Source organism: Cibotium barometz, chromosome 43, assembly GCF_041138505.1.
Source record: "Cibotium barometz isolate CiBa-2024 chromosome 43, ASM4113850v1, whole genome shotgun sequence".
Lineage (NCBI taxonomy): Eukaryota > Viridiplantae > Streptophyta > Polypodiopsida > Cyatheales > Cibotiaceae > Cibotium > Cibotium barometz.
This window is the reverse complement of record NC_141088.1, coordinates 32,772,170-32,794,168: the sequence shown is the minus strand read 5'-3', so window position 1 is coordinate 32,794,168 and position 21,999 is coordinate 32,772,170. Positions and strand designations below refer to the sequence as shown.

General features: G+C 45.3%; 1 protein-coding gene across 1 annotated transcript in view; it reads left to right on the top strand.

The window, feature by feature from the left end:
- Positions 1–12,928: 12,928 nt before the first annotated feature.
- The window catches only part of LOC147613833 (uncharacterized), a 61,354-nt gene continuing 52,283 nt past the window's right edge, over positions 12,929–21,999 (top strand). Inside the window, exon 1 of the mRNA XM_086781802.1 lies at positions 12,929–13,349. Coding sequence (XP_086637928.1) covers positions 12,996–13,349 — 354 coding nt within the window. The 5' untranslated portion in view covers positions 12,929–12,995. The remainder of the gene's footprint in view (positions 13,350–21,999) is intronic.

Sequence of the window (21,999 nt, the reverse complement as noted above, 5' to 3'; positions counted from 1 at the left end):
TCAAGCATACCAAGGGGCTCAACCACTTTCTCTTTACCTTTATGTGATGTACCAACTACATTTCCAGGACTCGTATTATGATGCAACCTGCCACTCCATGGTCTATCAACAGAACCACTGGTGGATGAGGACTCTCTTGGTCCACTCAATGACTGTGATTTGATTGGCTAACTTGCATTCTATGCAATGAAAATGCTTTGAGCTTGCCGATAGATAAAGAGAATGTGGGGGAGAGGGAGAGCTTCAAACCCTAGCAAGCAAACATGCACACACAAAAGAGAGCAAGACATAAGAGAGAGATGGATAGTTGAATTTTCTTCTATCTTCTTATTTTCATAAGAGTACACACTATATGGGTTAGTACTCAACTACTACAACATACAAGGGTCGGTCCATAATGTGAACCCGACTAAATGAGTTGGCACTATAACTACGCCAGTCTCTAGTAATCCAAAATGGTTGTCACACAGCCTGTCATCCCACTGGCCACATATCACCCATAATCTCACCAACCATGCCAGTGGTGTAGATGCAGAAGCTATCACCCAGGCGGGTCATCAATGTCCACCGTAACACTAGTTGAGCTCAATATCTCAACACTCCTCATCATCGAGCTCAACTCCACACACTGCACTCCAAGTAAGCACCTAAACCTGTGGACCTTCTCTGTGCCCAATGCCTTCGTGAAGATGTCAGCCACCTGATCCTCTGTGCTGACATAAACCAGATCTACATCTCCTGCTATAACCTTCTCCCTCACAAAGTGATAATGCATCTCAATATGCTTCATTCTAGCATTATATACTAGGTTACTGTGGCCACAATTGTATGCTACTCATGTTGTCACAATATATGACAACTACCCTATCCACCACGGGCTCTCCCATGTCACTAAAGTAGCTTCTAAAACCAAGCTACCTCACAAGCTGCCCATAGCAACACCCATGTACTCTACCTCTGTACTCGACAAGGCAACTGTTGGCTACTTCTTACTGCTCCAACTCACAGCAACACTCCTAAATGAGAACATAAAACCACCGGTAGATCTCCTGTCTGCAATACTACCAACCCAATCAACATCTGTGTACCCATGCAAATGTATCTCTGCACCAGTCTCATGGAAAAGTCCACAATCAACTGTGGACTTTATGTACCTGAGGATCTGTCTAGTCGCATCCAAGTGTGGCTTCCTAGGGGCCTACATAAACTGACTCATAAGTCCAACAACATAGCTCAAGTTTGGCCTTGTAATGGTCATGTAGATCAAACTACCCACTATACGCCTGTATGTAGTGGGGTCCTCCAAAAGCTTGCATGTATGTGTAGCGGAAAGCTTTGTGTTCTACTCCTCTAATGGCACTGAAATAGGGTTATAGCCTATCATACCATACTTGGACAACATGTCCAAGCCATACTGCCTCTGCAACCAATCGTAAAATTCCATGAGGTGATCTCACCACCTCTATGCCCAAGAAATACCGCAGCTCACCCAAACTCATCTCATCAAAGAAAACATCTCTGCTTACTCGCATCTCACGAGTGGTAGGGTTATAGCATCTATAACCCTAGCATAACCTTTTTGCTCCATAGCATAACCTTTTTGCTCCATAGCATCTATAACCTTTTTGCTCCATAGCATAACCAATGAAGATGCATTTCTCTGCCTTCTTTGGATCCAACTTTGTTCTTACTTCATCAGGAACATGTACATATGCAATACACCCAAACACTTTCAAGTGAGACACATCCGGTCTTATGCTTGTAAACTTCTATTCAGGAGTTATACCATGAACAGCTGCAGTGAGTGTCATATTCATAATGTACACAGCAGTTGCTACTGCTTCTGCCCAAAAGTAATGTGGCATATTCTTTTCAGCCATCCAGGAATGTGCCACTTCTACAATGTGCCTGTTTTTCCTTTCTGCAACACCATTCTGCTTGATTTCCTAATTTCTTAGGAAATTGCTGAACTCATTAGAGAAATATTCTCCCCCACCATATGATCTTAGGCATTTTATTTGCATACCTTTTTTCTTCTCGACCAAGTTTTTAAATCTCTGAAAGTGAGCAAACACCTCACTTTTCTCCTTCATGAAATAAACCCACACTTTCCTAGTCATCAATGAATGTAACATATAGTACCTGCAACCTACAATTGTTGCAGTCTTGGTCGGTCCCCATACATCTGAATGTATGACATCCAGTGGCCTTGCACTGACATGCTTTTCATGTGGGAAAGCATGTTTGGCCTGCTTACCAAGTTGGCATGCTTCACATACCTTATGCATACCGTCAACCTTAAACTTTGGCAAACCTACAACAACAATATTTTGGGCCTGCATAGACTTCAGACACTGTACATTCACATGACCAATGCACTTGTGCCATATGTAAATATCTACAATGACATGTTCTATGTGCATCCAAAGTAAACATCCTGCGATTTCTATTACCCTTTGCAACCAAGCGACACTTATTTTTGAAGTCTTCCACAAAACATCCTTGAGGATTAAACCTCACTTGTTGCAGGCCCTGCTCAACCATCTGTCCAATAGAAACCAGGTTCTTTGTAATATTTGGAACATGAAGTACATCAGCCAAGTACTTCATTTTGCCATCCTACATAGACAATGGCACTTTACCAACATGCGCAATGGGATGCGTAGTATCATCACCTGTTTCTACATGACCTAGTTTTTCCATTTTCTGCATATCTCTAAACCACTCAACATGATTGGTCATGTGGTTAGAGGTGCCAGAATCCACATACCATATATCTTGAGATCATGACACATCCCTTGTTATGGAAGTAAGCATGTGCTGCATCATAAACAACTGCTTACTTCTGTCATCACCTCCATGTTTGCTAGATGATGCATAGCTGCCTTGTTGCAACTTTCCACTTTTAATGTCATTCTGCTTTCCATGTGTCTTGGTTTACCAGAGTAATAGCACTCTATGCTATTTGCATTTTAATTTCTTTGCCAACCACCTCGGCCTCTTTGGCTCCCCCTGCCTTTAGACTGGCCTCTTCCACCTGTGTATGATTGTTGCTCTGTGAATCATTGGACTGTTGTGTTGTCCAGAATTCTAATTTCCTTGTCGGCCACCACCTTAGCCTCGACCACGACTTTTCCTCTACTTAAATTAGAGTAAAAAGCCTGTTTCGATGTGTTCTTGCTTTGTGAAGAAGAATCCTCACCTAAAGCCTTTTCTTCTATGATTAGCATAGATATCAAGTCCCGAAAGTTGGGAATATTCTCCCTAACTGCAATGGAGGTCTTGAATGGCTTGTACTCTTTGCCAAGCCCATTCAGATAGACACTCACCAAATTATCATCCTCCCCCCACTGATACATTGATAGACCCAAGGGATTCAACAATGCCCTTGATCTTTAAGACATATTCATTAATGACATGCTTTTATTTTCCATAGTATGCAACTCTTGCTTTAACTGTAACTTCCTTGCCTTTGTGTTAGTCTGGAACATCTGAACCAGATTCTACCATGCAATTGTTGGAGTGTTTACATCCTATATGTGTCCTATCATCATATTGTTTGTGACACTAATTGAAAGCCAGTACATGACTTTTCTTGCACCATGATTCAAATCCTTGAATGCCTTTATATGTGTAGGAGTGGCATTCTCCTCAGATACCTCTAGAGGCTCCTCATTGTCTCCTTCTACATAATCCCAAAATCCTTTACCCATCAGGAAATTGATCATTTTGAAGGCATGGAAGTTATTCTTATCTAGCTTCTCACTAATAATCTGATTAATTCCGTCAGACATGTTTTCCTGCAGCAATCAAATAACCTGCAAACAAACAACTTATGTATGCAACCTATAATACACCAGTATCTCCTGCTACAACAGCGATACTTCAGCACAGCAGCCTGTGTGTCACCAAATGTAACCAGAGTACCTGTACATACACCCAATACAACAATACATGTGCAAACCCTGTCTGCACTTCCAAAATGCAATGCTGCACTGTAATAACCAGATTTTGAGCAGAAACAATTCTCTACCAGAACTTCTAGAACACTACCGTCGAAAATACCTTGCAGTGACGAAACGGGGCCCCTAATGCGCCCGAGATGCAAATATGGTCGAAAAAAATTAGTCCAATAGGACAATATATCTACCTTGTAGCTCCGCTCCCACAAAGATAGCTCCTCAATCGGAGATGTGTAGCTCCTAGAGCTACTAAGGGGGTGTTGTACCTAAACCAAGAAGGGGAAAGAGATGATGGTGCTTTTACCCGTGTAGTACCACTTCCTTCCTTGCTTGTTCTTGCCTCCTTAGCTCTCACATGAACCAGGCTTTGATACCATAAAGAGAATGTGGGGGAGAGGGAGAGCTTCAAACCCTAGCAAGCAAACACACACACACAAGAGAGAGCAAGACACAAGAGGGAATTTTCTTCTATCTTCTTCTTCTCTACTCAACCAACATAAGATAAAGATAAGAGTACACACTATATGGGTTAGTACTCAACTACTACAACATACAAGGGTCGGTCCATAATGTGAACCGACTAAATGAGCTGGCGCTATAACTATGCCAGTCTCTAGTAATCCAAAATGGCTGTCACACAGCCTGTAATCCCACTGGTTGCATATCACCCATAATCTCACCAACCATGCCAGTGGTGTAGATGTGGAAGCTATCACCCAGGTGGGTCATCAAAGTCCATCGATATCTCAACAATAGATGCTTGTTGTGCTGGCGGCATTGCGGGGAGGGGTTGCCAATTTGCCAGCGAGATAGTGTGGGTTAATCGGTGGCTTGAGCAACCGTTCTTGGCATGTGAGGGTAGCTTGCGGTCATGCAGGCTTTGAGTTGGTGTGCCGGATTCTTGTGCTTCTTTTATTGGTGGGTTTGGTGTGCAGGGGGGGTCAGCGCACGAGAGAGTGAGGGGGAGTGCTACGCACGAGTGAGGGGGGGCTGCACCCGAGAGGAGGAGGGGGGTGATAGGGTGAGGGGGGGGGAGAGGGGGGGTGTGGGGTCGGGTGAGTGAGCAAGTGGGGGGGTGTTGGTTGGTGGGGGGTGAGGAGAGAGAGGAGCTGGGGGGTGGTCGGCGAGAGGTGGGTGCGGGTGAGTGCCCGCGAGGGGGGGAGTGAAGTGTGGGGTCGGGGGGGTTGACAATGGGGAAGAGGGGCGAAGGCGGTGAGTTGGCGAACGACGAGAGGGGGGGTTGGGGGTCGCGGGAGAGAAGGGGGTTTTTAGGTATTTGGAAAAAACTACTAAAGGGAGATTTTTTTTTTGAAAAAAAATACTAGGGGATTTTTTTTCTTGGAAAAAAAACGAAGGGGGGATTTTTTATGAAGAAGAAGAAAAAACAAAATACTAGGGGGATTTTTTTTCTTGGAAAAAAAATGAAGGGGGATTTTTTTTTGAAAAAAAATACATGGGGGGGGGATTTATTTTATTTGAGTTTTGATCGGTGAGAAGGGGGGGTTGGTTTGGTCGATGAGGAAGGCCGAGGGGAGAAGTGAAAGGGGAGGGAAAAGGATGATGGGTGGAGATTGAGGCCACCATGTTACCCACGAGAGAAGAAGAAAGGAGAAAAAGAAAAATGTAAAGAAAACCAATAAAGTGGTAAAGACGATTTTTTAAAAATATAAAAAATATATACAACCTGTGTCATTCCCCCACGAGCGCTTGCCGAATTGTCACACCTGAGGAGGCCAATACTTCTTCAGCCTAGAGCTGTTCACCAATGGAAGGGAGGCACCTTGGAGAGTTTTTAGTTGCACTGCACCCATGGGCAAGATCTCCACTACCCTGAAGGGACCCTGCCAAGCATACACCAACTTCCAAGCCTTTTTTAAATATTTAGAATTGTAGACCAAAGACAAGTCACCTTCAGAGGATTGGAGAAGACTCAAGTGTCGATGATGCCATGCTTTACGTCGAAGTTGCTTCACCTCTGTGGCCCTCCGACCGAGTTGGCGGGTCTCTTCCAATACCTCGAGGTGCTCCTGCCGAGCAGAGTATGCAGGGTGATAGGTGGGGGCCTTGGCCTGCCCCACTTTGGACGATCCTACATTAAATTCAAAAGGTAATATGACCTCTAGCCGAAAAGCAAGTTGGAATGGAGTATGCGAGGTGGTTGCCTTGTAAGCTATGCGATACGCCCACAATACACCTAAGAGGGCTTGATTCCATTAGTGAGAGTGCTCCTTGGCTACCCGTAGTAGGGACTTACACAAGACCTTATTGGTGCTCTCCGTTAGCCCTGGGGTAGTAAGCACAGGACCTTCGGTGGAAGATTTGATAACGTGCCAGCAGGGTATATGACTTCATTCACAAAATGTTTCCCTCTGTCTCACTGAAGATTTCTATGGGACACCCAAATCAGGTGAAGATGCTCTCATACAGGAACTTGGCCACTATGAGAGCGGTGTTGTCCCGAGTGCCTCTGGCCTCGGCCCACCATTTGGTCGCATAATCGATGATTGACCACCAAATCAGGTGAAGATGCTCTCATACAGGAGCTTGGCCACTGTGAGAGCAGTGTTGTCCCGAGTGCCTCTCTGGCCTTGGCCCATTTGGTCACATAATCGGTGATTGACCACCAAAATGTACTCGCGCCCAGTGGGGTGGGACTTTGGGGTGATGGGGCCCACAAAATCAATGCCCCACTTCTCGAAGGGTTCCTAGGGTGGGGAAACATGGAGAGGCGAGTAGTGCCTACTATCTGGTTTGGGTCCAGACCTTTGACATACAAGGAGGGCCACCATAGACCAAATTGCATGATCTTCCGGGTGGTGACATGGCCAGGCCAATGACCTCCACCTGGTCCGGAATGCACATCCTCCATGATGAGGGGAACCTCATGAGGGTTGACACATCTTCTCAACACTTCATCCTTGCCCCTCTTGTCCTTCAATGAGTTGATAAGGCCTACTCTTAAGTAAAAGCCTCCTCTTTGCCTTGAAATTGGCATTATGGGGAAACCTAGCTGTGCTCAATAGCATCACAATGTCCTTATACCAAGTAGGGGTGGCATCCACTGCAAACAAAATGCTATCCCAGAGATCATCACAAATCCCATCTTCACGGGCTGGCTCCCCACTTGGGATTTTGGACAGATGATGAGCCATGACATGGTCCTTCCCTGGGGGGACCATAATCTTAAAGTCAAAATTTTGAAAGAGAAGGAGCCATCTCCAGATCCTGCCGGCCACTTGAGCTTTATTCAACAAATACTTTAGGGCTTGATGGTTCGTGATCACCACAAAGTGATGCCCTAATAAATAATGTCTGAATTTTTGAAATGAGTCTACTATGGCCAAACCCTTCCGCTCTGTGGTGGAGTAGTTTCTCTCGATTTGAGCTGATTGAACTGCCTACTTACATAGTGAATAGGCCTTTCCATATTCTGTTCTACATTTAGCTGCGCTAGCACTGCTCCTACTACTATTGCACTGGCATCCGTGTGCACATGGAAGATCAATTCCCAATTCAGCGTGATGAGTATCGGAGCGTACACCAGCATGTGCTTGAGAAAAGTGAAGGCTCTCTCTTGATCGGGGCCCCAATGGAAGCAAACATCCAAGTGGAGAGAAAGCGGTAAAGTGGAAAACAAATATCTACATACATGTGGATGAACCGGCGTTGGTAGCCTGTATGCCTGAGCAACTCCTGCACACCTTTAGGATTGGATGGAGGGCCTAATCTGAGAATAACAATGGTCTTGTCGGGATACAAAAAAAGACCATCGACGACTGAGATAATGTGACCCAGCAAGGCACCATGACCCACAAGGAAGTGGCACTTGAAGAGGTTAAGGCGAAGACTGGATACCTTGCACTTCACAACCACCAAAGTGAGTTAAGGCAGGTGTTCCTCTAGAACCACCAACCTTAGCATGCCTTTTTTCCCACTGAAGTTAGAGAAGTCATCCGAAAAGATGCATAAGAATTCATTCAAATACTCTTGGAAAATCTTGGTGGCGGTCCTCAAAGGAGGCTGGGGCATTGCAAAGACCAAAGGGCATCATCCTGTAGGCATATGTTCCCCATTGTGTGATAAATGCTATCTTGAGTTGATCCTTCTCATCGATCACTACCTGGTTGTGGCCATTGAACCCATCCATGAAGGAATAGAGAACATGGCCAGCCACATCTTCCAGAACCTGCTGTATGAAGGGCAAGGAAAACCCATCTTTTATTGTGCACCGATTGAGGGGTCTAAAGTCTAGACATATCCTGATCTTGTTGGTCTTATTTTTGGGAATCACCGCTATAGGTGACAACCACTACGAGTGCTCAATGGAAACAATGATACCGGCCTCTTCCATCTTTTCCAGCTATTTCTTCACTACTTCTGAATATTTTGGGTTTATGCGATAAATTCCCTTCCTGAACTAGTCGAATGCCTTCTTTTAGTGGAATTTTGTGAGTGCAAATTGTTGGGTCTATCCCTGGGAGATCCTTTGTAAGTCCATGCAAACACATCTTGGTGCTCTTTGAAAAATTTGGCGATTCAGTGGAAGGGTCCTCCCAAACCCAAGCTGCCACCAAGATGGGGCATGGCTCCTTTGCTGTGCCCAGGTTCAGCTCTCTCACCTCCTCGTGGTGGTGGAAGAGGAGCGGTGCTGAGCGGCTTGATGGAGAGATAAGGGGTCATGGGTGGGGGTGATGTCCAAAGGGAAGTCACCAATACGTTCCTCTGTCCAGTCCCAATGGGTATGTCTTCTACTAGCAAGGCTTCCTCCCTAGTCTGAAGTGCTCTGCCTGACGCTCCTTTTGCGGGTACGTCTAGCAGGGGTTATAGGCACCTCCGATGACTCCTCTTGAGAGACCTTCTTTCTAGGTTGTCAAGATAACTCTACTTCCCACGCTGTTACCACTCCTATGTGTGGACGGGAAGCTAGGTCCTCCACACTCTACCAAGAGCTTCCCAACATCACTCACTTTTGAGGGATTATTATTTGAAATGAATTTTGTGGTGTTAGACCTCCCACCAGCTAGAGGGGCCTCTAGCTTTGCTCATCGGAAGCCCTTGGTTGAGGGCAGCTCAGGTGATCCATGATTGGGGCCAAGACAACTTGCATATCCCTAACCCGGGGGGACAGTGATCTTACCCTTGGAAAAGGCCTCGATGAGAGTGCAAGGGGCACTGCCCTACATGAGATGATTCCCATTCGGGAGGAAGGACCCAGTGATGATTGACAAGGAAGAGCAGGAGGAATGGCAAGGATTACCAGTGGATGAGGCTTGGGATCCATTCGGCTCAGAAGGAGAGGTGGCAAAACCTCTATGGAATTGGTTAAATTCCTATGAGGGTTTCCAATGCAATATGGTGGACATAGTGGAGTTGGTGGACCCTGGCCCCATTCAAGAGGTGTCCCAAGAAGAAGAGCTCTCAGAAGACATTATTTCGAGATTAGACATGAGTCTTGGTGACTCTAGCCTCTTCCTCTGCACCAGTATCCCAACATGAAGCAATAGAGTTCATAGGTCTAGGGGAGCTAGAGCCAAGGTGGCCCCCCATAGGAGAGATGAGACAGATGCATCGGGTATATAATGAATTTCTGCAAGTAGTATGTTAAGGTGAATGCCAGGGTAGAGAGGGCCAGACTCTCTATAGTGGAAAAATTAAGGGAAAATCTCATTCAAGCAGTGCAACAAGAAGGTCCTGACCACAGTTCAGCACCACGTTGATCAGTAATCTGGATTCTTATCTCCAAATGTAAGCGAATTCTAGAGATGAAGCATTCAAGATCTGCTCTCGCACACGATGGCTAGCCAACGGGGATGCTCCAACTAGTTTCTTTTTCTGACGACTTAGGGAGAGACACAAGCAAGAAAGAATTAGTAGATTGACGAAGATGGATGGCTCAATCATAGAAAATGAGAGCGAGATAGCCTCACTTTTCACTTCACATCTATCAGTGGCTCGGCCTCATCTCAATAGATGTTGGGTACCCAGAGATATTGGAAAATTTCTTGTCAAGGATGATAGCTATAGTAGATCTCTCATCCCTTGCAGTGGTAAAAAGCAGGGCCTTCACAAAGGATGACCTTAAATCTGCTGCTAGCAAAATGGGCAAAGAAAAGACACCCGGCCCGAATGGATTACCTATAGAATTTATATTGGCATTTCTGGCCGCTTATTAGCCCAGATCTATGTGCCATGATTAATGATGCATGCTACCGAGAAGAGCTATCTCAGGAGATAAACTGAGGGCACATTAAATTCATCCCAAAGCGAGCTCACAGGCTGGGAGATTGGCATCCCCTAACCATGCTTAACACTTCATACAAGGTTTTTGCCAAGGCTAGTGCCCTCCGAATCAAGTTCATTATGCCTGGGGTGGTTGATCCAAACTAGTTTTGTTTTGTTCATCGGCCGACAGATTCATGAAGTGATCCTGAATGTTTTGTGTGGGATTGACTATGCCCTAGCTCTAAACCAACCATATATGCTTCTTAACCTTGACCTAGATAAAGCATATGACAAAGTCAGGTGGGGACTTCATGCTGGCCGTTCTAGAAAAGATGGGCTTTGGACGAGCCCTGATTGGGATGGTTCATGCTCTACTGCTTAATGCTAACTCATAGTTTATAATCAATGTAGGAGAGTATGCATTGTAGAGCTTTGTAAGGCAAGGCTGCCCGCTTGCCTTGCTCCTTTTTGCCGCAGTTACGGACCGTTATATCGGCTAACGTCCGTTAATTCCAAGAGAGGGGCTTGATCAAAGGTCTCCCCTCCCTGAAGGAAACCATGAGATGACTACCCAGTTTTTTGCGGATGACAATAATTCTATTCTGGTTTATGATGAGACTAATATTGATACTTTCCTATAGGTAGTAGACGAGTTTTGTCAACTCTCTGGCTTGGTGAACAGTATTGCTAAGGCCAAGGCCCTACTGCTTGACAAAGGCGAAAGACAACCTTGGGACCTCAAATATGACTTCAAATGGATCCCTCATGGGACTCCGTTTAGGTTGTTGGGTTGCCCGATCAAAACATATATTAGCAAACAAGTAGAGGTTCGTGACCGGTTCTTTCCTAGACTACAAGGCAAAATGGTTCACTGGATCAAAGCACAACTATCTTTCGTCGGAAAGCTGGTGGTGCTCAAGCATGTTTTGCTATCCTATACAACCTATCATGCCTCATACTTCGCCCTCAACAACTCGGATTGGGCTAAAGTGGATAATTTTTTAGAGACTTTTTGTGGAGCAGATTCAAGGGTAAGAGCTAGCACGCGATCTCATGGGCACAAGTTTGCTCCCCCAAGCAGAAAGGGGGCTTGGGCATCACTAACCTGATGAGAGCCAAGACACTCACACTCAAGTGGCTATAGAGGATAAAAACGGTGCGACCATGGGGTGCAATCACCAAATACTTCATTCAGAAAGCAATAGGCCTACCATGTCAATGGCCAAACTTGACTTGGAGACATAGACTTGCAACATTGGGCAAGTGTATAGTGAAGCAATCTACCCTTGTGCATGGACTGGTAGCAAGGTGGTAGAAACTATTCGCCAGCCTGAGATGGAATGGCCAACGACCCCTTACAAGTGGTGGGGCTCTGGGCGAGAGTATATGGTAGTCGCTATGCAATATGGAAGAAGGCAAGTCACATGCACTTGGAAATGTCAATTAGGCTCGTAAGCTCCATAAGAAGGGAGTGCAGATATGGAATGATCTTTGGGACAACAAAACGGCCCAATGTCTAGAGTGGGATGTCATTGCTCGAAACTTTGCACTCTCCAACCCTGCACTCGCTATTATGCAAGCTGTTGTAGATGCCCTCCCACCCCGCTGGCCAACAGCTTTATGCCTGAAGAGCGACAACCGGCTTGCCAATTGGGCCTCTAACAAAGGGAAAGCACTCCTAGATATGAAAGGAGCCGACATATATGCACCCCAAACCCGTGGAAAACCCCAAGCTCGAATGGAACCTGGGCCTGACGCACGAAGGCAATGTGGACAACAACTCCCTCCCCTCGTATATCAACGTCTTTCTCTGGTTGCACCCATAAGGAAGATGCGTTTCATGTGTTTCGGGCCTGCACATTTGGTTAGGCACTATGGAACATCAATTCACATGGAAACATGCAATGTTGGGAGAACACCAAGTTCCTTAACCCAGCTTTAGCATGCATATGGTCGTGGATCCGCTACTCTATGTTGCAACAACCGTGGATGGCCACAGTAATCATTTAGTCTTCCGTCGTTGGTCAGCATATACAACGCCCTGAGTGGAAGGTGGAAGCATTTGTATAGCAGAGCTAAACATTCTAACTGGCCCTTTTAGTAAAATGAGCTGCTAGATAGCACTAAGAGTCAACTTCTCAGAACGTAGCTTGTTGTACATGGGCGACAGCTTCATCCTTTTGTAACTAAATATTTTTAATATTAAAATATCCTTTCTAAAAAAAAACATTGCTTAAGATAGACTAGTGAGGACCCGCTCTGTTGCTACTACACCACCTTGTACACTCCTGCGACACGGCAAAATAAGATGGCCACAAAGCGTGGTGAATGCTCTGGCAAGGATAAGAATAGTGAGAATAATAGTGTGGAGATGACTATAAACATATCGCCTTATCTAGCTCAAATTGGCACGGAGGGTTTGTGCTTGGGCTCCATCTCTATATCTATATCTCTATCTCTCTCTCTCTATATATATATTATGTTAAGGAAGAATTTCACAAAACTGCCATGTGGCAAGAATTTGGAGGTTCGGGAAGGGGAGGAGGAGGTTTGAGGAGGTTTGGGTAGAATTTGTTTTTTGGAAACCTCAAAAGACGTGCAAAGCACAGTTTCTAACTAGTTATCTTAAGGAAGAGTTTCACAAAACTGCCGTGTGACAAGAATTTGGAAGTTCGGGAAGGGGAAGAGGAGGTTTGGATTTTGGAAACCTCAAAAGACATGCAAAGCACTGTTCCCAACTAGTGTACCCAAAGATCACACTGCCCTTGTGAACGCCCATGATCGGATTTGAGAGTGTGTCCTTGTGCCTTCATGAACTCAAAACAGCAGCATACCGAATTCGAATTGGGTGAGAAAAGTAAAGTGCGTAAAGTGAGAGCGTCCGTGAGAGAGAGAGAGAGCGAGGGCCGAGAGCACACGCAAAGCAAGGCAGCAGGCGTAGCCATGGCAGCAGTTAGTCTGTGCCAGAGGCCTTTATTTACGAACTCACTGTCTCTCCGGTCTGCTTCTTCTTCTTCTCTTTCATCCGTTGTGGGCTACGGCAGCTGCTGCTTAGTATCCAGTCGCTTCTATGGTGGGTCTTCTTTTTCCACTATGCCTTTGTCTTCCCCTTGGAATGGAATGGGAGCTCGCAGGTCAGAAGACGGCTTGACAATGAACCTCAAAGTAAGTGCTCTCTGTGTGTGCGCGCGTGCGTGAGTGTTTCTCATTGTCCCGCCCCCCCCCCCCCCCCTCCTCCTTTTTTTTTCCGTTGCCATCATTGATTTTCTGTGCAATGAATAAAAATACCTGCTTATTGTGTTTTCATGCATTTTTATTTCAATGTCTGTAAAATAACCATCATCTCTACCTTTGAGAGAATTCTCAGATCCCAACTAAATGCCCAATTTTGTAATTACCCAATTTTATGAGAAAATGCCATTGGGTCACCTGGCACGTGCTTGGGCAGAGGTGTGGCCACTTGAGGGGTGGCTCAATGAGGTCTCTCTTGCCTGTAAAAGTCCATACGTCTATCCACTCTTTCCCTCTCTCTCTCTCATATTAGATGGGTGCCTACTTGAAACCCTAACATTTGTAGAAACCTAATATTTGTTCAAAATTTTCTCAACAAACACAGGTTATTCAACCTCTTGGTAGCACCTACTACCTGCACGTTATTGGTGGTACACTTTCCATGCGAAGAATCCCACTGCAACCAATTCACATCGTCCTGTGAACTCTTCGGGGTCTGAGTTGCTTGTGTTTGGCTTGGTAAACTCCTCTGAACCCTACGGGGGTGTGAGGAACTAGTCATGTATTTAGTTTGTTATCTCCAATTAATGTAATGGAATTATGGAGGCTCAAAGTGGATTAGAGCCATTGGATTAATAAAAAAGATTAGTTTTAATCACACTAGCATAATGGCAAGAACTCAAATGATGGAAATGCTTCACACCTTATTCATTGATTTGATGCCTCTTAAATAGGCCAAGGAGTACAATGATTATCCCATGCTAAGCACGTTTAGGAGATGTGATTAGGTGCAAAAAGGCATCCCTAGATTTGTGGATCTAGGTTTGACTTGTGGCCTTGGCTTCATGTGGGCTTGGCTCCATGTGAGCGTCTGGCCACTTGCATTTGGTGGAGATTTCCAATAACTCCTTTCTACTTGACTCTTGGAGATTTCCAATAACTCCTTTCTACTTGACTCTTGGATATTCACTTGGACATTTTACATGGTTTGAATAACTCCAAGGTTATAGGCTTTTACAACCTTTGGCTTTGTGGCTCCCCCATAATGTGTGGGTATTGCTGGCATTTCTCAACAAACTCCCCCTCCAAGTAATAGCGGCCTATTACAGTATATGTGGATTGATCTCTATTTTGGTGACTCACCATCTTTCTAGGTCCCCTAGATTTATATGGATTTTCACATAGAGTTTAATGCTTCAAGTCTCATCCGTTGGAGCACCTATTGCAGATGAGGATGCCAGTCATGTGCATTCTGTGCTTGGATGCTACGTAGACATATTTGAACAAGAAGGTGCAGGACTTGGAGTGGAAAAAAAGAATTACAAGATGAAGTCAAATGTGTGGACAAAGATTTGATGGGGGTGTGGGATAAGTGGAAGAGGTATGGTTGCTCTATTGTGTGTGATGGTTGGTCGGACACTAAGCGAAGGCCTATTATCAATGTACTTGCCTCTTCCATCCATGGCACAATGTTCTTGAAGTCTATGGACACTAGTGGCCAATACAAGTCAGGGGAGTACCTATTTGGCATCTTGAAAGATGTCGTCCTTGAGGTTGGGTCTACAAATGTTTTGCAGGTATGCATGGACGATGCCTCCAATTCTGTGCGTGCAGAAGAGCTTGTAGAGCAAGAGTGGCCAAGCATTTTTTATACTCGTTGCACATGCCATTGCTTGGACTTCTTATTTGAGGACATTGGCCAGTTGGATTGGATTGCTCCAGTCTTAGAGAAAGGCAAGAAGATTGTTAGTTTCATCACAAGAAAGCAAAAGGCACTCGCTATGTTTAGAAAGCATAGTACGAAGGAGCTCCTTAAGCCAGCTCAAACACGGTTTGCATATATGTTTATAGTGATGGCAAATGTGTTAGATGACAGGGGCTACAATGGGTTGAGGAGGTTGGTGGTTGGGTCTCATGGAAGACTTCATGCACATTAGTTGCCGAGGAAGTGGCTAGTATCATCTTGGGAAACTCTTTTTGGCAAGATGCCAAATTGATTGTGAAGATATGTGCACCTATCTTGAAGATTCTCTGAACAACTGATAGGGAAGGTGCAACCATGGGGCTTATTTACGAGCTCACAGTTCGCATGGTGGAGAAGATTCGAAGTTTGGATGGTGTTGATGCAGACAAGCTTACCGAAGTCAAGAGTTTGTGTCGATCGATGGGATATGTTGTATTCACCCTTGCATGTTGCAGGTTTTGTGTTGCATCCCATTTGGAGAGGCAAGGGCCAAGAAGTTGATGGGGAGGTGCAAAATGGATGGATGACTGTCATAGAGCGTTGGAGTGGGTACAATGTGGAAGAACAAGGAGTGCTTATAGATGAGTTGGATGCATATAGATTTGAGGGGGCCCTCCTTCGCTCATGAAATTTCAAAGGAAGAGAAGAGAATGCACCAAGCAATAAAATGGTGGGAGTCATTTGGAGCAAGTACACCAAAATTGCAGTAGCTTGCTCTTCGTGTGCTTTCTCAAGGAAGTTGTGCATCTCCATGTGAGAGGAATTGGAGCACTTTCTCTCTCATACACACAAAAAGAAGGAATAGATTGAAGCCCTTCGACACAAAAAAGTTGGTTTACATACACACAAACCTAAGGCTCATTTCTAAAATCAAGGCAAGAGGGTTTGAGAAAATGGAGGCTACCATGGAGATGATCAACAAAGAGAGATGATGAAAGGCTGATTATTATGCAAGAACTTCAAGAGCCTTAGGATGATGAGGACATTGTGGGGAATGCAACCATTAATGCTCAAGTGAATGTTGATGTTGAAGAGCAGGAGGATGATGACTCCGATGATGATGATGGTGCTTTTTCTCCCTCTCATGTGGGAGAAGAGGAGCAAGAATCAGGATACTCTAGGAGTCTAGTGTCATGATTCATCACTTCTCGTACCTGTCATTTCTAGTTTTGTTGTAGCTTCATATCTTTATTGTTGGGATTTGGTTTTTTCCAAACTCATGTTGGAACTTGGGACTTGAGTCTTGGTCTATGTCATGACATTTTTATTGAAATCAGAATTTCAGCTTGTCATATCTCAATGCTTATCATTTGACATGAGGTTTTTATGAATTTCAATTTTCAGCATGTATGAAATCCAAATTCCAAGTTCCAAGATCATGCATCATTGCAATTTGCATGTATGAATTTCAGCATGTGCTTTGTATTAATTACAGCATGCCTATGGCTTGACCATTCAAACTGGAGGTATTTGGGAGGCCACGTATGATACTCCACAGAGACTTCAGTCAAATGTTTTCATACTTTTCATTCTCCAAGACGTTTGACGAATGCCAATGAATGTTTGGAACTATGGTGCGAGTCCGCGTTGTGAGTCTCCCTCTGGAATGATGTCAGTTGCTTTGTGTGTTTGGTCTGTGACCAGATGTCAGACAGTTGTGTAGAACATGTAGGTTTGCATGTAGAAATGGGGGCCAGCCTATAGGGCTACCCCAAGACTATGCATGTGGACTTGGGGGAGGTGTAGACCCACCCCCAAGGGCTAGGAGGGCCCCGGCTGTACCCACCAGCCATGAGATGGGCTAGGAGGGGATGTCGGCCAACCCTATGGCCATAGGACAGCCAGCCGACTGGGCCTAGGCCTTACAGGGGCTGTCGGCCAGTGGTGGGACAGCCCCCACAGGCTGTCCAGCAGCCCATGGCCCTTGCGCAAATGGTCAGGACACTTTACAGAAGTGTGAATACCTTTTTCAAGCATTTTATGCTATTTGCTGCTGGTCGTTTCGTGAGCTTTTTCAGCAAACCGACTCCAGTAGAACTGGCCGACCAGCAACCTGAGGGGGTATATAAAGCCCAGCCATAATTCAGGTCAAGCATCTCATATTTCACAAAGTGCTGCAGCTACTCAAGGGCCTGGACAGCCTAGGTAGGGAGAAGCTAACGCAAGGTTGAAGGTCAAGGGCAGAGATTTATCTCAGCCAAAACAGGTCAAGTCCAGTCTTTTATTTTCAGATTTTGCATCATTCTAATAAAAGCAAATACACCATTCGTGGTGGGGGCCCTACAGAGGGTATTTGGGACCCAATACTGTGTCCTATTCTCCCTCTCTCTCTCTCTCTCTCTCTCTCTCTCTCTCTATTTTCTACGCATCTACTTTCAGTTTTGTGCATTATTCTCGTCGTGAATGATTGTTGATTTCTGAGCATTGAAGTTACCGATCTACTCTGAAGCTTCCGCATGTTACAGCCATTCCTGTCCTCAAAAGTGTTGACAAGGAGCCCTACCCAACATTGGTCTCCACTTTCAAGAACCTTCCAACAAAAGAAAAGATAAAGTGTCACGATTGTGACTTAGTTCATTATACACAGTCTCCTTATGGTTACAGATACTGAAGTGACATGATTACAAAGGACCCCTACACTTGGATGGTCACGACTATTCGCTCTAGAGACATGCCTCTTCATCAAGAGCCACACTCCTTCGACGACTGGTCACACCCCTTCGCTCTAGGGTTGCAACTCTTCATCCAATGGTTGCAGCTATTCGTCCAAAGGATGTGTCCCTTCGCCTAGAGTCATGACTATTGGTCATGGGATGTGTCTTTTCATTCATGTCTCTTGAACTCCTATATAAGGAGCATGTTGTATCACAATTTCAATCAATCAATCAAACATCTTTGTTCAAGTCTACTTTCAGTTTCAGTCTGAAATACACAGATAGTGGATGAAATACTAAGTAATAACAGTAATCCTCACAGTGGTATCAGAGCAAAATTTTTTCCCGGGCCTACGGTTGTGAGCCTCTCACCCTCTCCGCTCTACTCCCCTACCCGGTGTTGTATGGAGGCGGAGGAAAGATCTTCTCACCCGCAGCAGATGCCTAAAGATTAAGCCTCGCTGAAATTTATTTATTTATTTTTTTCCCCCGTCCCATCCTGATGGAGTTCCTGCAGCCGTCCCCCTCTGCCAGCGCCCTCGGTGGTCCCGTGAACGCGCCTCGTGCACCCGGAGTCACTGCTCTCGCGCCTCGTGTCTAGACGGGTCCTTGTTGCCCTTCGGCCTCCGTGCATGGCCGCCCTCTAGGCGAGTTCCACCCGTGGCGATACACCTACGGGCACTCACTTAATGTCTTGGAGGGTCGGCGTGGTCGTGTTGGCAGGCGTGAGCCCTTGCTTGCTTAGAAGCAGCTGCCGGTCCTAAGTCCTCGTTGATACATGCAGCGTCCGACCCTGAGCTCACCAGCCGACTAGCGACTGCCCGCCTCTTCGCTTTGCTGGTGGCACACCCTTCGAAGCAGCGCACCCTCCAGTCGGCGACGTGATCCAGCCCTTCGAAAAGGCGCACCTCCTCGCATCCAGTCGGCGACGCGTATAGACCTTCGAAGCGGCGCACCCTTTCCAGTCGGCGACGCGTCACCTTTACACACAAAAAAAATTTAAAAAAAAACAACAAGCCTTATAACTTAAGGCTTAATTATAAGCCTTATTATATACGTACGTGGAGCAGGCGGCAGCCAGCACGGAACGGCCACCCGCCAGCGCAAGGAAACCCAGCCGCCGCTGATCAGCGCACACTAAAAAAAAAAAAAAGACGAGACGGCCGGCCAACGACCTGCGCATTAAAAAAAAAAGAAAAAAGGAAAAAAAAAAGACAGCACCCGACGGCCAGCCTTCAGCATTTAAAAAAAAAAAAAAGAGAGGAAGCGAACACAGCCAACCAGCGTCTTTTCAAAAAAAAAAAACCATACACTTACGGGTTCCTACGAAATGGCGCCTGCCTTGGTCTTCTGCGTGCCAACTTGCTGCCGCCTCCCTTCCTCGAAAGCAGCCTTCTTCATTGCTAGGCTCCTGCGGTCTATGATGGTGTTTTCCGCGGCTTGACGACTACGACCTTCGCGCTTCTTCTCCAACAAGCTGCATTCCAGCGGTTTGAAGCCATGTTCCATCAACAACCAAAAGCTTGTATCGATGAGCTTCAACATGTTTCTCAACAAAAATTTTCTCACCCTCAGCATGGTTCTTCAGAGACAACTAGACACAAAGTATCTTCGTGCGAGCAACGCAAGCCTCAACATGGATATTCTTGGAAATGTTACGGTTCTAAGCAACCAACTTCTTATTGGAATCATCAGCAACAGAAGCAGCAACATGAAGCTTCCAAAGGATCACATCTTGGAAAGAAATCAGCCATATCAAGATGGGCTTACTTAGTGGCACGTGTGTCCGACCCTAGTCGAGTACTCGGTCGTGAACGCCGCGACGTTGGACAAGTTTCCCCTCGCGAGCAATGCCCTACATTCAAGTCCTTGCAAGCTGTTGGTGGCAATGTTGAAGACTTACTCATTCTCACGTTGTGCAAGAGGATCCTTGAGAGGTCTAAGAGGCGCAAACAACCTCAACCTCCCCCTTCTACATTGGAAGCCTTAATACCTGCTGAGAAAGCTGAAGATTCAGAAGATTCTGGTACATGTGTGACAGATACAATGTCCACAACCCCTTTTCTTGCCGTGACTCAGGCAGAAGCAATAGCCTCGTCACCGCCCATGCAAAACGGAGTCTTTGCCTCTGACCAGATACCTGACGCCGTGGTGAATGATGATTCTTCTTCAAAAATGAAGACTCCAGTCCTTACCTTCAGTGGTGCAAATGAATCTTTGGACATAACTTGTCCCGAGAACAACTTTCTGAGCAAAGAAAAGCATATGGAAGATATTTCTTCTCAACCTACGACAACACTTGAAGACTTTTGTGTTCCAGAAAAATCAGTGGAATCCCTTTCAGACATCCAACAGGTGGTTGTCGCCTCTCAGCCGGAAAGCGTGGTGACACAATCACATAATTTACCAATAGTTTCACTTGAAGCAGATAAAGATTCAATCTTTTCTTGGACAAAGCTCGAAGTTACCAATGATGTTAACAAAAGTTCTACTCAAGTTACAGATATGATTCTCATGCTTTTGGTAAAGACGAGACAAGTTGCAGATGCAGTTAATATTCAGTTTGGTATATACAAGATTGTTATGGTCAACAATAATGCCATGACATGGGATCTAGCAGCTAGAGCTTTGGATGCAGAAGCAATACAATCATTTTCCTTCTTCCAGAGTCTCAACAACTACCCCTGGGTTTTATTTTAAATGGGAGGGAATGTCACGATTGTGACTTAGTTCATTATACACAGTCTCCTTATGGTTACAGATACTGAAGTGACATGATTACAAAGGACCCCTACACTTGGATGGTCACGACTATTCGCTCTAGAGACATGCCTCTTCATCAAGAGCCACACTCCTTCGACGACTGGTCACACCCCTTCGCTCTAGGGTTGCAACTCTTCATCCAATGGTTGCAGCTATTCGTCCAAAGGATGTGTCCCTTCGCCTAGAGTCATGACTATTGGTCATGGGATGTGTCTTTTCATTCGTGTCTCTTGAACTCCTATATAAGGAGCCTGTTGTATCACAATTTCAATCAATCAATCAAACATCTGTGTTCAAGTCTACTTTCAGTTTCAGTCTTAAATACACAGATAGTGGATGAAATACTAAGTAATAACAGTAATCCTCACATAAAGTGTAACTTTTGTGGCAGGAACAACCGGATCGAGAAGGATTGCTACTTCAAGAAGAAGGCACAGTCCCAAGCTAACTTTGTAGGTGACGATGAAGACAAAGGTGGCAAGGCCTCTTGCTCAAAAGAGGCACACATGGTCCAATATGGTTGGGCTTTCTAAAACATCAAGGCCAACGGCCAACCCCATTGTAAAATCTACCCATTTGTAAACCCCTAAAGGCAAAATGGTGTAACCCTTCATAAAGTTAAAATGAGTGGATAAATTTTCATGATGAGATATATCCAAACCAAAGAATTTTCTCTCTAAAGAAATCCCTGTAGCCCCGAACATTTTCTCTAACTCCTCCTGTGCCTCTTTAGAAGTGCTCCTGCTATGTGATAAATCATGTTATCTTCTAGGCCCAAAGCAAGGATGCTAAGAGCTTTCTCATCTCTCTCACTCCAAACCTTATCTCCCCCAGTAGGACATAGACCTCTTTCATTAACAATACCCCACAGAAACTCTTTCATGAGCATGAACTTTACCTTCATTTGCAAAGTGTGGAAACCATCTCTTGAGAATTTTCTATTGGGTATGAAGCCATGAAGCGAGTTCTTACATAGGAGACTCTCCTAAGCAGTGTCTAATGTCACGTGCACACCTATGCCATGGCTAATCCTCGGCATGAACAGTGGAATCCTTGATTAAGTCAACATTTAGAGCATCATTAGCATCATCTCATCATCATCATCGGCGTCACTATCAGCACCATCATGGAGAGTTTGGGAACCCTGTTGGCAGCCATCCAGAGCACACCAGCAGCAGTCGGCAGTCCATGGGGGATGGAGACATACAATCGGTAGCAGTTGTGTAAAGGCCAGCTAGTGTGGGCAAACATTGGCATTAAGCGCAGCATTTATCTAAGCATGACATGAATTTATTTGTCCAAGAACTGGCCGACTACACCTAAGCTGGCTGACCAGTCCTCCTAAACATATACACAAGCATCACTTATAATTCATCACTCTCAAGTTAGTCATTTCATGTCACGTGCACGCCCGACGCCCGTG